The 17,063-nt window shown below is 43.7% G+C and overlaps 1 protein-coding gene across 1 annotated transcript in view; it reads left to right on the top strand.

Annotated features, from left to right (window-relative positions):
• The window catches only part of GLG1 (golgi glycoprotein 1), a 45,308-nt gene that overhangs the window by 11,372 nt on the left and 16,873 nt on the right, over nt 1–17,063 (top strand). The window contains exons 2-11 of the mRNA XM_056525454.1: nt 9,117–9,149; nt 11,954–12,040; nt 12,239–12,454; nt 12,545–12,748; nt 13,873–13,944; nt 14,019–14,202; nt 14,651–14,865; nt 15,003–15,124; nt 15,269–15,370; nt 15,460–15,613. Coding sequence (XP_056381429.1) covers nt 9,117–9,149; nt 11,954–12,040; nt 12,239–12,454; nt 12,545–12,748; nt 13,873–13,944; nt 14,019–14,202; nt 14,651–14,865; nt 15,003–15,124; nt 15,269–15,370; nt 15,460–15,613 — 1,389 coding nt within the window. The remainder of the gene's footprint in view (nt 1–9,116; nt 9,150–11,953; nt 12,041–12,238; nt 12,455–12,544; nt 12,749–13,872; nt 13,945–14,018; nt 14,203–14,650; nt 14,866–15,002; nt 15,125–15,268; nt 15,371–15,459; nt 15,614–17,063) is intronic.

Genomic DNA, 17,063 nt, shown 5'->3' with positions numbered 1-17,063 from the left:
GTGCTAAAACAATGGGCATACAACAAGGCGATAGCAGGAAGTGGTGGCCGGGCGTGACCATTCTGCCCTGTACACAGCACACAGGATTATATACAGACAGGGTCGAGATAGAAGAACCCTGCACAATGGTTGGTGCCAGCGGTTCCAGAACAGTCTGGATGGTGAAGCTATTTCAAATCACATTAGTCAGAAAAGGAAACCTGAGGGAAATAGCCGAGGTGGTAATTATACAGCAGGGTTATTTCTGGAGGCCGCACTCTGCTGTATGCTGTGACTGACAGGAGGAGTTCTTCCCAATTCCCTACCACAATGACTACTGCACAGAGACGGGGGCACTCGCCTGGTTCCCAAAGCTTTGGTCTGCCATCTTGCTGAGTGGTTTTTCTACTCTCTATGATTGCTAATTCCAGAATCCATCCTTGTAGATGGTGCCATGTATAAGATCAGGAGGATATATTGACCTGACAGATGTATACATGCATTTAGCAGAGGCCTAAATTGCAGGGTGATCACATGGGTAAATGACTGAGGGTTTCAAATCTCATTACGCTTATCTCCTCAGATGATATATCCCACTCACTGTTTATAAGGTCCAGTCCCCTGTAAATCTAGTATCTGTTCCTGTGTGAGCTATGTGACTACCATTATGGCTGTGTGGCTGCTCTCGCACTGGATGTCATAGGGCTGGGCGGTATACCGGTTCATACCGAATACCGAAATTTTTGTGCTGCACGATATATGAATTTTAGCCCATACCGCAATACCGGTTTGGCCCATCCCCCTTGGTAATGAATGAATTATCAGCCCAGTGCTGCGCTGTCCCCATCGGGGAACTAATCATATTTGACCTACAAGTGCTGTTCTGCCCCCCCAATTATTAGCCCAGCGCTGTGCTTTCCCCATCTTGGTACTACTCCCATGACACTCTACACCAGTGGTCTTCAACCTCTAGATGTTGCAAAACTACAACTCCCAGCTTGTCCGGACAGCCGTTGGCTGTCCGGGCATGCTGGAAGTTGTAGTTTTGCAACATCTGGAGGTCCGCAGGTTGTAGACCACTGCTCTATACTGTATCCCTATGCTCGGGCTGCAAAAGGTAAACAAAATAAACTTTAACTCACCTTCCCCCGTCGGTCCAGACTTGCTTCCTAGTGAATGGAATGTCGGACAGCCGTCAGCCTATCACCGGCCGCAGCGATGTTCTGCCTCGGCCGGTGATGGGTTGAGCCCACTGTCATGTAAGAAGCGGGCTTCTTACATGCCAGTGGGCTCAGCCTATCACCGGCCGAGGCGGAACATGGCTGCGGCCGGTGATAGGCTGGCGGCTGTCCGACGTTCATGTCCCCTGGAATAGCGTAAGGCCAACGTGGGAACTTGCGTTAAAGTTTATTTTTGTTTACCTTTTGCAGCCCGGGCATAGGGATACAGCATAGCGATACCGCACAGTATAGAGAGTGTCAGCGCCGACGGCCGCAACAAACAGGAGGATGAGGAGGGCAGCGCTGGCGGGTGACGTGAGTAGTACCGCAATGAGGACAGCGCAGCGCTGGGCTAATAATTAACTTTGGGGGGGGGGGGGATACCGTTATATACTGTGGAATCGCCATAAGTTACAAAAATACCACGATACACATTTGGCCAAACCACCCAGCCCTATCTCATCTTGCTTAGACTCTTGCATGGTAAATGTGTCTCATTATACAGAAGTACATTTCCATTACACTCCCATATTTCTGAATAACTATATTTGCCTTTTAGAGGCCTTCAGGAAAGCTGTGTGATAAGCTTTAGCAGTGGAGGAATTAACTACATGAGAAGTGAAATCATTTTGTCACATGACAGACCTGAAGAGTACAAGATGCTTTTGTGACCTGACCCGTGGCAAATAATGGCTGCTGCATGTGACATGACATAACTGAGCTCCCTGCTCCAATATTTTCTGTTCCCTCTGTTCATTAAACCTCATGAGTAAACATTGTGATGGCCTCAGCCCTATGACCAGGGGTCACTTTTCAGCTTAATGTGGCCTGTACAGCATTTTGTAAGAGACTGTGGTCCTGCAGGTTCTACAGGGTAAAGTGCCTGCAGGTGACACATAAAGACCCTGTGTTTACAGCTTTTCTCTAGTTTCCTGACCACTCCCTAGAGGTTTATAGCACCATATATTTTTGCCAAGTATTTACCCTTCAGGTTATAAAAGACTATCCTGCCCCCTTTCTGTTAGGGCCCAGCTATGCCTCCTGTTTCTTCCTGTAGTCCAGTATACTTCTCCTCACAGCTGCCAGTCTTGTTTTTGGTGTTTGAATTTTTGACTGAGGCTTGGCCCCTTTTGACTTCTGGGTAATATCTTATTTTTGTGTTATTTGATTTAATAAAAATATAATGCAACTTCATAAAATTTAAGAGTTTGAGGAAATTGAATAAAAGGGGACTGGAGAATTACCTTTCAGTGCATACAAACTTTTAATGACCAGGTAATCTCTCATCTCAAAAGTAAAGGATAAGTATCATGAAAAAAACGTATCCCCTATCCGAAGGATAGAGCATAAGTTTTAGATTGCGGGGGGTTCCCCCACCCCCGCGCTCTTCTATTTAGAGCCCTGGCTCTCCTAGACAGCGGCACGTCACAACTCCCGCCTGAAGCGGAGGCTGCAACGCCCCCTCTATATAGTTATATGGGAGAGCCAGAGATTGCCAAACGACTCTCCCATAGAGCTATACGGAGGTGGCGTGGCAGCCTCCGCTTCGGGGAGGGGTCAAGACACACCATTGTATAGGAGAGCTGGGGCTCTAAACAGGAGATCACGGTGGGTGGGGGTCAGCTTTCGAACCCCCGGTCATCTAAACCTTATCCCCCTATCCTGTGGATAGGGGATACATTTTTATTCTTGTTGCTTTAACGTTACACTAAGGGTAAGTTCTGATGTTAATGTTCACACAGTGGAAATTCCATAGTGTGAATCTGGCATGGAGATTCTGCTGCATCAGTGTCTCGTAAATTCAATGGGATTCTGCTGCGCTGTGCACACGGCGGAATTTCCATGCCAGATGTTTCCGGCACGGAAATTCCATATTCCATGTCCACACAAAGAATGAACATGTTCATTCTTAGGGTGCATTCACATCACGATTTTACCATCCTACTTCTTCTCACGATTTTTAACTTTGAAATCGTACAAATCTGCACGCCAAGTAGTATCCATTGACTTCCATTCATTAATGATAGACAACAAATGCATCAGTTTCGATCCGCATTCGATTTTGTCCGATTTAAGATCGGCGGTAAAATCGTGGTTGACCACGATTTTTCGTCCAGATTGAAAATCGGATCGAAATTGTGTCCGATTTTTTTATTTATTATTGAAGTCTATGTAAATCGCATGGAATCGTGTGACTGTGCGATTCTATCAGATTAATCGCACTCTATTTTTTTGTACACATGCGCAGTAGACTTCAAAACACACTTCAAATATATAAAACTTTATTGCTATTGGCATACATATTAATTTTAAAAACAGGATCCGATTTTTATTAAAAATCGAATGGAATTTTCATCTGTATGATTCTTGGATACGATTTTAAAATCTGATGGCAAAGAAATTTTTACATACGATTGTATACAAATTTTTGCAATCCGATTCCGTCCGATAATCAGATAGTTAAATTGTGATGTGAACCTAGCCTTAGTAAGGAGTCCACACGGAATACATTGCTGTCTATGAGAGAGGGCATTCCTGTGTGGTCCTAGCGCGGTCATTTTGCACAATGTCTACATGGAGATTCTCCGTTTGACATTCCTTCATGTGAACATGGCCCAAGTGCTAGATTTATCAAAACCTGTGCAATTGAAATGTTGATGATGAGTTGCCTGCAGCAACCAGTCAGATCACTTATTTTATTTTTCAGAGGCCTTTTTAAAAATTAAAGAAGCCATCTGGTTGCTATGGGCAACTGTCAACGTTTCCTCTGCACAGGTTTTGATAAATCTCACTGTAAATGTTGATGGCTTTAAATGTAGAGCTGCCGTCCCTGCTCCCTCCCTGTTTGCTCAGAAGTCTTTTAAAGGAAAACTGTCACATATTTTCTCCCGCACTATCCACAGGTACTGGTGTGGTGGATAGTGCGGGAGACGCTGATTAAAACGAGCCCTACCTTGGTCTGATCCGCGCCGCCGTTCGCCCGCAATTGTAGTTTTAATCTCTGTGTAACTGGCAAAGGCGGGGCTTCTGCGGGCTTATGGACACTGACGTCAGCGCCGCTCATGAATATTCATCCCTCCTGTTCTCAGCCGCTCCTAACCAGAGGGAGGGATGAATATTCATGAGCGGCGCTGATGTCTATGAATAATAACATTTATTAGTAAGTTGCTTTATTATACTTTTTGACACCATACACAGGTTGTTTCTTTCACTGGACAACCCCATTGAGGGAAACTAGAATAGTAAACAAAGTAGTAAAAAAAAAATAGTAAGAGGTAAACAAAATAGTAAAAGTCTTGTATCTTGGTAATGGAGGTAGAGATGAGCAAACTTCCAGTAATTTGATTCGTCACGAACTTATCGGCTCGGCAGTTGATGACTTTTCCTGCATAAATTAGTTCAGCCTTCAAGTGCTTCCGTGGGCTGGAAAAGGTGGATACAGTCCTAGGAAAGAGTCTCCTAGGACTGTATCCACCTTTTCCAGCCCACGGGAGCACCTGAAAGCTGAACTCATTTATGCAGGAAAAGTCATCAACTGCCGAGCCGATAAGTTCGTGACGAATCGAATTTACTGTAAGTTCGCTCATCTCTAAATGGAGAGTGTGCAGGTACAAAATGAACTGCTGGAAGAAAGGCAGTTCAGGTTATAAAGTTTTTGTTTAAAAGACTTAACATATTCACGGAGCTTATCCTGAGGAGGGAGTTTGCTTCTTTCACATCTGGACAGTATTGTGCAGTGTCTTTGTCAGGCTGGGTTTACATCCTGTTTTCAGCCATACGGGAGGGCATACGGCTGGGGGGGGGGAGCTAAAACCTTACTCTCCCTTATCCCTGCCGGATGCCGCCTGTATGTAATGTATTTTATTGAGTCAAACGCTGGTCGACCACGGTTTTTGGTCCGGTGGGAAAGCCGCATACGGGGCAAAAATGAGCCGACCAGAGTCAGCGTTTCTCTCCGGTTGGTTCATTGAAATGAATTACATATGGGCGGCATCCGGCAGGGATATGGGAGCTCAAGGTTTTAGCCCCCCCCCCAGCCATATGCGGTCCCGTGTGGCTGAAAATGTGATGTGAACCCAGCCTCAGTGTTTTAAGCAGATCCTGGTATGAATCCTTATAGTCTGGTTGGTGTACAAGCGTTTTGTTGTCAGATGGTGACCTGCAGGACCTCTCCTGACTGTTTGGAAACTTGTGCCATTTTATAGATATGAGTCTTCCGGGATCGCTGTGGTATAATACACCTGGTCCTGATACTACTCACTGTTCTGTGTCCTATGGTGATAAATGATAAGCAGATCCTGTTACCTTAAATAAATATCCGCCACGTCCAGCCCTAGGTTGTGTGCTCAGGACTTGATCTATTATGGGATAACTGCATTACAGTTGTAGGATGCCCAGACAGCTATGTTATACCGGTACATACTCATCCTGTGGCCCTCTGCATGTTGTATAATCCTGACGCTTAGTGTATCCGTTTGCTGCTTTTGCCTATAGTGACCAATCTCAGCTCAGCTTTCATATCTTAACAGCCTCTGGTAAAATGAGCTGTGATTGGTTTTTATGGGCAAAACCAGACAGTTGAGTTGCAGAAGTTTTTAGTATTTCAGTATAATGCCCTCCTTCATGTAACATGACAGCACCTAAACATGTCCCAGAACTCAGCTGCTTGCCTCCAGTACAATCTTTCCCAACCAGGGTTCCTCCAGCTGTTGCAAAAAACTACAACTCCCAGCATGCCCGGACAGCCGTTGGCTGTCCGGGCATGCTGGGAGTTGTAGTTTTTTTTTTCAACAGCTGGAGGCACCCTGACTGGGATACACTGCTCTAGTATACAAAGTGCGCTTTGTCCTTATGGGATTTCTGCAGCCCTCTGACGCCCCGCACCCAACATTGGGTACAGTTACAATATTTCTGATCTTTCCTTTCATGTAGATGTTTGAGAGATTTCGTTTCATCTGGTATGTGGTAGCAAGTGCCCGTCCTGCCCAGTGACCTCCCTAAATGTCTGCCGCTTGAGATTCTCCACACATAGTGCTAGCAGGACCGCAATGTGGAATATGTCACCGAAGGCCTTATCCATTCAAGCCAATCATTCAGGGGGCAGCGTTTTACCCAGTCAGATCTGAACTATGTGGGTAACTTTTACCCCTGCAAGAAAAAAAGGATGCACTTTGTTTTGCTGGTTTGATCGCTCGTGTGCCATTTACACAGACAGTTTACATTGCTATCTTCTACTTACTGGAGGTTGTGGTATTCTGGGCAATTCTCAGTGGCTTCCTTTATTCAGCACTTCTGTTACCAGCATTACTGTATGTGTGACCTGGGTCATTAGAGCTTTTTCCAAACAGTCACTGTTTGTGTCTACGACAGGCCTAATGCTGCATTTTCAAACACCTAATATTGGGACAGTGGCTGCCTTCAGATGAGTAGATGCACTTAAAGGGGTACTCCGGCCCTAAGACATCTTATCCCCTATCCAAAGCATAGGGGATAAGATGTCTGATCGCGGGGGTCCCACCACTGGGGACCCCCGCAATCTCTCATGCACCACCCACCTGTCTCAGCTGCGCGAAGTGATGATCGCTCCGTGTCTGAAGCCTCACGACCACAGGGCCGTCACGCCTCCTCCCATAGGCTTGCTTTGAGGGGATGGGGCGTGACATCACAAGGGGGCGGAGTCTTGACATCACAATACTCTGGTCCCGTGGTCGTGAGGCTTCAGACACGGAGCGATCATCTCTTCGTGCAGCAGAGACAAGTGAGGGCTGCATGAGAGATTGCGGGGGTCCACAGCGGTGGGACCCCCGTGATCAGATATAAGATATCTTAGGGCCCGGAGTACCCCTTTAAGATGCACCCTGTCAATAATTTTTGCCTATGTAGTGCAGCCTGGGCCTTTATTAAAGAATAATGGATAACCTTTATTAACCTCTTCCCGCTATAGGATGTATGCATACGTCCAATCATCCGACACGTTTGCGCAATTGGGTGCAATCTCCGGCACTGCGATCTCCGGCACTGCCGCGGTCAGCACAGGAGATTGGCGACGGGACCCGGCTGTTAATCACAGCTGGAGTCCCGACGCAGCTGCCGGAGCCGCCATCGCGCCGGTCCCGGCAGCATTAACCCCATAGATGCTGGGATCAATCCTGATCACGGCATCTATGGTGTTGACAGGGGGAGCGCTCTCTCCCTGTTCTCCAACGGCGGTGCCGCGATACAATCGCGGGTCGCTGTTGGTTGCTATGGCAGCAGGAGGTCTGATCATGACCTCCTCTCTGCCTAATACGGAAGCCTGTGAGATCCAGCCAGAGGCTGGATCGCACAGGCTGTAGTGTCTGCAACTCATCAGGTTATACTGTGCTGCAGTACAAATGTATTGCAGCATAGTATAACCTGTAAAAAGTGTAAAAAATAAAAAGTTCTTCAATAAAAGCATCAAGTGTAAAAAAAAAAAATATGCCCTTTTCCCCTGTATTATCACCAAAAAAGATCAAAAACACAAATCATATACATAATAGGTATTGCCACGTCCGTAATGACGTGTACTAAAAAACTAGAATGTAAATTATCCCGCATGGTGAACGCCGTAAAAAAAATCAAAAAAGCGCAAAATTTGCCAATTTTGGTACAAATAGCGGAATAAAAAAGATCAAAAGGTAGCACAAAAATGATACCAATAAAAAGTACAGCTCATCCCGCAAAAAATAAGCCCTTACTCAATGGCGTCGGACGAAAAATAAAAAAGTTACGGCTGTTGGAAAATGAATGGCAGAAAAAGAATTTTGCTCAGAAAAGGAAAAAGAACACAGAAAGCTATATAAAATGGGTATCGCCATAATCGTACTGACCTACAGAATAAATATAACATCACTTTTACCGCACAGTGTACACCATTAAAAAAAGCCAGAAATTTTCCAGTTTTTCACAATATTTTGACGTTTTTCACAAAAAATGCTTCATGTGTCAACAAAAATGCATCAGTTATATAAAGTACAATATGTCACGAAAAAACTATCTCAGAATCGCTCTGCTCAGAAAAAGCATTCTAAAGTTATTACCATTTAAAGAGATAAGGTCAAATAAAAAAAGAGCCTGGTCATAGAGGTAAAAAATCGGTCGGTCCTTAAGGGGTTAAAGAATATAGGTGTTTGTGTGTGCCTTTTGTATAACTGTTTAATTTTACATGCAAATTATGTGGTGTTAATTCTTTGTTTCTCTAATGTAGTCTGCATATCCCATGATATATAGTAGGTGGAGTCTCATCACTGCACTTGCTCTGTTCTGAGTCCAGAGAGTAGTAAGTAGTAGATCCAGGCACCTAGATTATCTTCCCCAACTGCATCTGTGTGTTTGTGTAATGCAGCTTCAATCTTCCCTCATCTCAGACTATGCACACAGAGCAGGGACTGCATTGTATGGTCTCACGGTGCAGCTATTGCACCCAGACAAAACCCTCCATACATGCTATGACCAATGGCTCCACATTTTTTCCAGAGATGTCATGGCAAGATCATGTTGGCATTAGCTGTTGTATGAGACCGTGTTTTGTCTGCAATGTGATACATACCCTGTGTGTGGAATATTATGACTGCAGAAATTATTGTAGGGACACCTCACTACCCACTCTTCAGCATCACTATATGTATGCAGAGACCTTCAAAGCTTTTTTAGGGAGGGGTTCGGGAGCTGATAGGTGGTAATGTAATCCAGTATCTCACAGGATGTCCTCTAGACATGAAAAACTGAAGATTATGCTCAAAAGTGGAAGTCAGACTATGGATCATGTGACACAGCTGTCATAATGAAAGGATTCAGATAACGCATATTTCAGTTGTAAAATATTGGTATGAGCTAGCTTTATATGTGAAAAACACTGTCAGAGTATGACTTTAATGGTTTTCTCTTTCTTTGCAGACGGACAATGAAATTTCCTCTGACTGTAACCATGTAAGTACTGTAAGACTGTAGATGTGTTGTCTGATGCTCGAGCACTGGGTGTACATGGTGACTGCACTATATATACATACAAGCTAGATACGAGCCAGATAATGTTCACACGAATGGGTTTAACAGAAAGATTCCACAGCAGAACATAGGCAGCAGACCCCATTGAGGTCAATGTAATCTGCTGCTGGAAACTCAAACCTGGAGCAGGAATAAAAGATGGGCCCACTGGTTAAACTGGGGCTCAGCATTAGTGTATTCGCTTGAAAGATTGAAGGTGGCCATACACATTTGATGTAAGTTGAGAGTTGAACCACTATTGAATGTTTTGTCTGATGAATTATTGTTTCACTGACACAGCCTTAGAGTTCCATATTGGCTGTTCAGACCAGCCGTACATGAGCAATTGACACAGGGTGAAGTGATAGACAACTTTTTTTGTTCCCAGATTATGGCAATTGTCCATCGGTAAAAAAAACTTGACATGACATAAAGACGCATGCATTGCTCTATAGACGCATTGACGTCGAAGAGTCACGTGACGCTCAGCGTATCACTGGCCGCTGGACACTGCTGCGGCCGGTGATACGCTGAGCGTCGCGGGACTCTTCGCCTTACAGGAAGCGAAAGAAGTCAGGGACCGGAGAATGGGACATCAATATCAGCACAACGGGGGAACGTAGGAAGATGAGTTAGTTTGTTTTGGCAGCCCAGGCACAGAGGGTTAAAAAAACAAAAACAAACACACTGGAGTACTCCTTTAATTTTCCCCTCTTCTTCAGTTTAGGCTCCTTTCACACTATGAGCATTCATACGTTATTAAACATCCGTTTTCTGTGTAAAAACAGATGAAAGAACGGGTGCTAACGGCTGAATAAGCATCCCTTAAGAGCCGTTATAACATCTCTCATGTATGGCCGTTTTAACACCTCTGCCTACAGACTCCCACAGCCGGGACTACTACTCCCATCATCGAACAGACTTCTTTCCATGATGGGAGTAGTAGTTCCCCAGCTGCGGGAGTCTGCTGGTGGCTGGGGAGGCTACATTAGTGTATGTATTACAACCCCCATCATCGAACAGGCTCTGTTCCATGATGGTGGTTGTAGTACAGGGGCCGAGGGATTGATCTCAGAAATGAGACCCAATGCGATTAGAAGTTATTAATTGATGTATGTATTGATGTACGATGTATCCACTTTAATTTTAAAATTCCCCGCTGGGAGCTCTGTATGGCCGGTACTGAGGAGCCATTCAGGGCTCCTGGTGGGGTTTTCAAATAGAATCGCTGTGGTGGGGAAAGGTATCTAGATTCGCTGTGGCCCCCACAACGCTTCTATGTATATGTATATGTATGTATGTATATATGTATAAATATATATATGTATATATGTATAAATATATATATGTATATATATGTATATGTTACCCCCGCAGCGCTTTTATATATGTTCCCCCCCCCCCCCAACAGAGCTATCATAAGCCCCCGGCAGTGCTATGAATGAAAAGTATTCTACAGCAGCACATCTGGCCTGTGCGATGTGCTGCTGAAAGAATACTTGTCATCATAGCGCTGCAGCAGCATCTGTATATAGAGGCACTACAGGGGTCAGACATGTATCCATATGTCCCCACAGCGCAGCTATAATCAAATGCCTTCGCAGCACTATGAATGAAAAGTATTCTAACAGCAGTGCATCTGGCCGGCCAAAATTAGTATGTTTTAAAATTGGCATGTTTTAACTTTATTTTTCTGAATACGGAGATTTGTGAGGGCTCGTTTTTTTTTTTTTTTTGAACCATGGTCTGTAGTTTTTATCGGTACCATTTTTTTGATGGGACTTTTTGATCACTTTTTATTAAAATAATGCCCAATTTTGGACTTTTGTATTTTTTACATGTACGCCTTCGACCGTTTGGTTTAGCTAACCTTATATTTTAATAGTTTGGACATTTATGCACGTGGTGGTACCACATATGATTATTTTTATTCTTTATTACATTATTTCATTAAAAAAAAAATGGGAAAAGGGGGGTGATTTAAACTTTTAATAGGAAGGGGTTAATGAAGTTTTACTACATTTTTTTTTCTTTAAGCCCCTATAGGGGGGCTAAAACACACTAAGTGTTATACCATTGCATAGCATTGATCAGTGCAACCGGCGCTCTTCTGCTCTAGCTTGTTGTGAAGCAGTAGATTGCCGATCGGACGAAGGAGAGGCAGGTGAGGACCCTCCCGTCGTCCGGTAAGTTGATAGGGACATCAGGATTTTGTTGCCATATTCCCGATCAGCTAAGCTGAGCTGCTGGGATTCTTTTACTTTCGATTAAGATGCCACAATCAACTTTGATCAGTGTCTAAATGGTTAATGTTGGGCATCGGCCCAATTGGCGGTGCCCGGCATTAGCCGTGGGTCCTGGCTGCCCGTAGCAACCGGGACCTACCGGGTTTAACCTGTTCTCCGCCGGTGACAACAGTTTAAAACCGGTAAACTGGACCAGGGCTAACAGGTACACCCTGAGTCCCCAAGCAACGGAGATGGAAAGTCTGATGTAACCATTTTTACTACAGTATTATACCTGAGCCATTCACAATGAAGTCACTGTTTGAGCTAGATTTAGGTGTTTCTGCTTACTGAGTCCACTGCCCTGCCTCTGTGTGCCGAGCACCTCTGTGGTAAGAATATATCTACATAGCTTCTTTGAAACAGGTCTCAGACTAAATTTTACGTAGTGTCATTTTTATCAGGGTTTTTATTGCACTCCTTTAGTAAATATTATTTATAATACTCATGTTTATTTTTCAGCTTCTATGGAACTTTAAACTCAACCTGACAAAAGATATCAAGTTTGAGTCTGTGGCCAAAGAGATCTGCAAGTCTACTCTGTCTGGGGTGAGTGTGGTCTTTCTATATCGGTGTCCTCAGGTGTCTACATCACCCGTGGTGAATGCCTTGGGATCACATATCTTTTATTACACATCTGTTTGCAGCCTGTATACTGTGGAGTTTAGAAATGGATTCAGTTCTGGGACAGGGAAACAGATTTGGTGCAGGGTCAGTGGTTTAATAGTCTTTTGCATTTTTTGTTAGCTGAAGGAATGTGCAGAGGAGACTCCTGGGAAGGGTTATGTTGTCTCCTGTTTGGTGGATCATCGTGCAAATATCACAGAATACCAATGCCACCAGTACATCACAAAGATGGCAACCATAATTTACAGCGATTACCGCCTTATATGTGGATTTATGGAGGACTGCAGGGCTGAGATAAACACTCTGAAGTGCGGCAGTATCCGACCCGGAGACAAGGTGAGGATTGCCTGGGATCATTTGTGAGAAGTAGTGTCTGTAAGAGTGTCTGCCTCTCCTCCTAATTCCTGCCTTATTCTTTTTACCCAGGACCCTCACTCTCAGGGGGAGGTGGTTGCTTGCCTGGAGAAGGCCATCGTAAAGGAAGCAGAAGAGACAGATCCCCAGAACCACATATCTGATAAGTGCAAACAGTCAATCATGCGTGTGGCTGAGCTCTCATCAGATGACTTCCATCTAGACAGACACCTGTACTTCGCCTGCAGAGATGACCGGGAGAGATTTTGTGAAACTGTAAGTAACCTTAACTTTTATTGACAGTTACGCAAAATGAATCTAGGTACTGTCATTGCCAGTGGTGAGTGCTTAATATTCTTTGTCTAAATTGACTCTTGCATACAGAAGACTTATTGATTCTTAGAAATGCACAAAAAAATGAAGTCTGGTGTCCTATTAAATCAACCAAATAGAATGGCTGCAAAACGACAGGACAACTGGTTGGTTTTCATCTTTTATCAGTAGGGACTTCATGCACTTTTATGCAGGCCACAGAATCAGCTATAAATGTCTAATAGAAGTGGGTCCAACTTTTTCTGAGATGGAGGCCTTCACCCCTCTGGCAGCCGAAGGTTGGTGGTAAGCTGTAAACAGCTGAGCAGGCGGTTTTTTTTTTTTTTAAATCTGTGTAACTCCCATTGACTTTAATGGAAGTTCTGTAAACAATATAGCTTGTGTGCTACACTGTTTTTATATAACCTCCATTCAAGGCAAAATGCATAAAACGTCGTCTTGGCTGTTTTTGGCTTCACAACAACCGCCAATGGCTGCAAACAGCCTGGAAGAGGTTAGGTGACTATCTATCTTAGGGTAGGCGCAGGTTTAGAGATGGTCCTGCACTTATCAGTTATTAATGGCAGATCCCTTTTTAAAATGCCATAAATGTGAAGATGAAAATTTGCCTTTAAAGCTTTCCTGCAGACCAGGGGCTCAACGGCTAAGTAAACAGGTAGTCAATTGGTATATATATATATTTTTTCTTTTTATAAATGTGTGTGTATAAAAAAAATTAAATATATATGTATAAAAAAAATTAAAAGAATAGACTGGGCTAATAAAAAATAAAATATATTCACCCCCCCCCCCTTGGTGTTTATTATAATACTCCCTGGTTATTGGCTGAGCAGACATTTCCAGCTATTTTCTGTGTCCTGATGGGACCAGTAATTGCAGATCAGTGGGGATCTAGTGAACATTGAAATGGCAGCAGTGGGGGATTAGTGAGGTGAGTATTGTGTGGTTTTGTTATTATTTATCCCTGTCTTTTAGATATTTATCCTGGCTTTTAACACATTTAAAGCACTCCTCCTTTGACACATTGCATTTAAGTGTTTCTTGTCATTGTCCTCTTCTCTGAACAGGTCCAGGCTGGTGAAGGAAGAGTGTATAAGTGTCTGTTCAACCATAAGTTTGAGGAATCCATGAGTGAGCGGGTGAGTGTGATGTACTACTTTTGGCTTGTCTGTTTATATGCTCCAATGAAAACTAATGCCTATTCTTTGTGCAGTGCCGAGATGCCCTTACCACTCGCCAAAAGTTGATAGCTCAGGACTACAAGGTCAGTTACTCTCTGGCCAAGTCTTGTAAGGCTGATTTAAAGAAGTATCGCTGTAATGTGGAAAATCATCCACGCTCCAGGGAGGCTCGGCTTTCCTATCTGCTGCTTTGTCTGGAGTCTGCTGTGCATAGAGGTGCGTGCTGTATACAATTTGTTGTCCTTTTGGCTTTCAAATTTATATTGCATTAGTGTCAGATGTTCTTCACTTCACAGTTTGACTATTGTTCAATATCTTGCAAATTTACATCATGTTAGCAATTTTACATTGAGCAAAATCCGCTACACAGAGAGAAATATGCCTCCAAACCTCACTTCATGCACTGGGCTGGCGCAAGATCTGCTCATAGGAGACTACGCAGCGTATTTCTTGCTATGCAGCAGATTTTGCGCATTATAAAATATGTTGCATATACGTTACATACCCTACCCTTAAGATGCACATCTAATGTAATGTGTAGAGGAGTCCATGAAGGCAGAAAAGGACAACTGTTTTTATTATGGGGCATTGTCTTCTATTTTTTTTTTTCCAGCTTTTCAATATAATTATTGTTTAACTTGGTTTGTCTTGGTGTTTTCTATAGGCCGCCAGGTTAGCAGTGAGTGCCAAGGAGAGATGCTTGACTACAGGCGCATGTTAATGGAGGACTTCTCTCTGAGCCCAGAGATTATCCTGAGCTGCCGGGGGGAAATCGAACACCATTGCTCGGGTCTACATAGAAAGGGACGCACCCTGCATTGCCTGATGAAAGTTGTGCGTGGAGAAAAGGGGAATATAGCAGAAAAGTGTCAGCAGGCGGTGAGAAAGAGCTTTGGTTTTCATAAAGAATATTCAGGTCATCTTGTGTAGAATGTCTCTAGTCTGTCTTTCAGGACTTATATTAGTCTTTTTAGTATGTGTTCACCATTGTGATGGCATTCTCTTCTCCCTTACAGTTACAGACATTGGTGCAGGAGACAGACCCTGCCTCTGATTATCGTATAGACCGCGCACTCAATGAAGCATGCGAATCTGTCATTCAGACTGCCTGCAAGCATATCCGCTCTGGGGATCCAATGTGAGTGCCTGACTGTATTTTTAGGCCTGTTAAAATGAAATGAAGCACAGACCTTAAATCTATATGATGGTCCAAGGACAGGTTATACAGGGTGGGTTTCTTCTTGATACAAAGATGCTCATGTTTTTACCTTAACTTTTCCAGGATTCTGTCATGTTTAATGGAGCATTTATATACAGAAAAAATGGTGGACCAGTGTGAACATCGTCTTCTGGAGCTGCAGTACTTTATCTCAAGGGACTGGAAGTAAGATGTCTGCATATAGTTGCATATTCACTAGCCTACTCATTATGGAGTTGCTGAGTGACACACCTTATCCATGTTGTCTTTGCCAGGTTGGATCCTGTTTTATACAGGAAATGTCAGGGAGACGCCTCCAGGTTGTGTTACGCACATGGCTGGAATGAGACCAGTGAAAATATGCCAGCTGGAGCCATCTTCTCCTGTTTGTACAGGCACGCGTATCGCACAGAGGATCAGGGGCGCAGAGTAAGTGTTTTTGAGGCTGTGGACATAGGAGGTGAGATTATACAAAGAAAAATTTGAAGTTAGTCAGTAGAAAAAGACCACATGATCAATCTAGTCCCCTTTTTTTTTTATTTGTATTTTAAGACAAATGTTTAAAACATTTTCTCAGATTCCCCCCCAACAACCTAAAAAAGATGAGGAATATTTTCCTATTTCCCTGTAGCCAATGGTGTCAAAGGGGCTTTTGATCTAATGCACATATGCTGGTGCAGGAGCCACTTTTGGTAGCAGCTCTTCATTCTGGATGATGCAGTGAACTTTTCCAGCTTCTTGAGAAGACCACCCCCTTATCTAGACCAGATTTTGTGTAACATGCAGTTTTGGTGGTCTTCTCAGAGGTTTCATTTTATATGGTCCTGATTGGGTAACACCCCTCCCCCAATCTCTGCATCTATATAGATATATATCTATATCGGGGGGAGAATATAAATAAATACATACACACACACATATATATTTGGGAAAGATTCATCAAAATCTGCAGAGAAGTCAACCTGGTGTCCATAGCAACAAATCGTATCGCTTCTTTCATTTTTGAAAAGGGACTAGGAAAAATAAAAGCAATATGATTGGTTGCTATGGGAAGCCGGTCAACTTTTCCTCAGCACAAGTCTTGATGAATCTCCCCCATTTGATCCTTGAATTATAGAGAATTTTCCAAAAACTTTGGTATATACACAATTAGGGATAGACCGATAGCGATTTTTTAGGGCCTATACCGATATTCCGGTATGTTATCGGCTATTTATCCCCCGCGACACCACTGCAGATCATTGATTTAAAGCGGGCGCTTTAAATAAATGAACTGCAGAGGCTTTTGCGGTGCCATAGGCCGCTGCCCGCTTCTCTCCCCCTGCCTGTCCTGGGGTCCTCCTGAGTCCCATCACCGACCGCTCACCGACCGCGTCGCCGTATAAATACCTCTTTAATGGGCACTGTCCAATACAAAAACTTATGTTGTACATCTTGGCAAAACATTAACCTTTCTAATATACTTCATACAAAAATGATTTCCTTTTTATAGAAATCATGGCTTTGTCCATGCCTGTGCTTCAGCTTGGACAAGGTCCTGTAAGTGAAGGTGGGATAGCATTGTCTGAAAGGACAGGAGAGAGCACAGAGGAGTCCTGTCTGACAGGAGAGAGCACAGAGGAGTCCTGTCTGACAGGAGAGAGCACAGAGGAGTCCTGTCCGACAGGAGAGAGCACAGAGGAGTCCTGTCTGACAGGAGAGAGCACAGAGGAGACTTTGTTCATGCCTGTGCTTCAGCTTGGACAAAGCCATGATTTTATAAGCTATGATTTCTATAAAAATGGAAAATAACATTTTCTTATGAAGTATATTAGAAAAGTTGAATCTGACACTGCCCATTTTTAAGGCAAGGAAAGCAGAATAAAGGTAACTCCTAATT

The sequence above is a fragment of the Hyla sarda genome, chromosome 6 (assembly GCF_029499605.1).
Source record: "Hyla sarda isolate aHylSar1 chromosome 6, aHylSar1.hap1, whole genome shotgun sequence".
Lineage (NCBI taxonomy): Eukaryota > Metazoa > Chordata > Amphibia > Anura > Hylidae > Hyla > Hyla sarda.
This window is presented reverse-complemented; position numbering and strand designations above follow the sequence as displayed.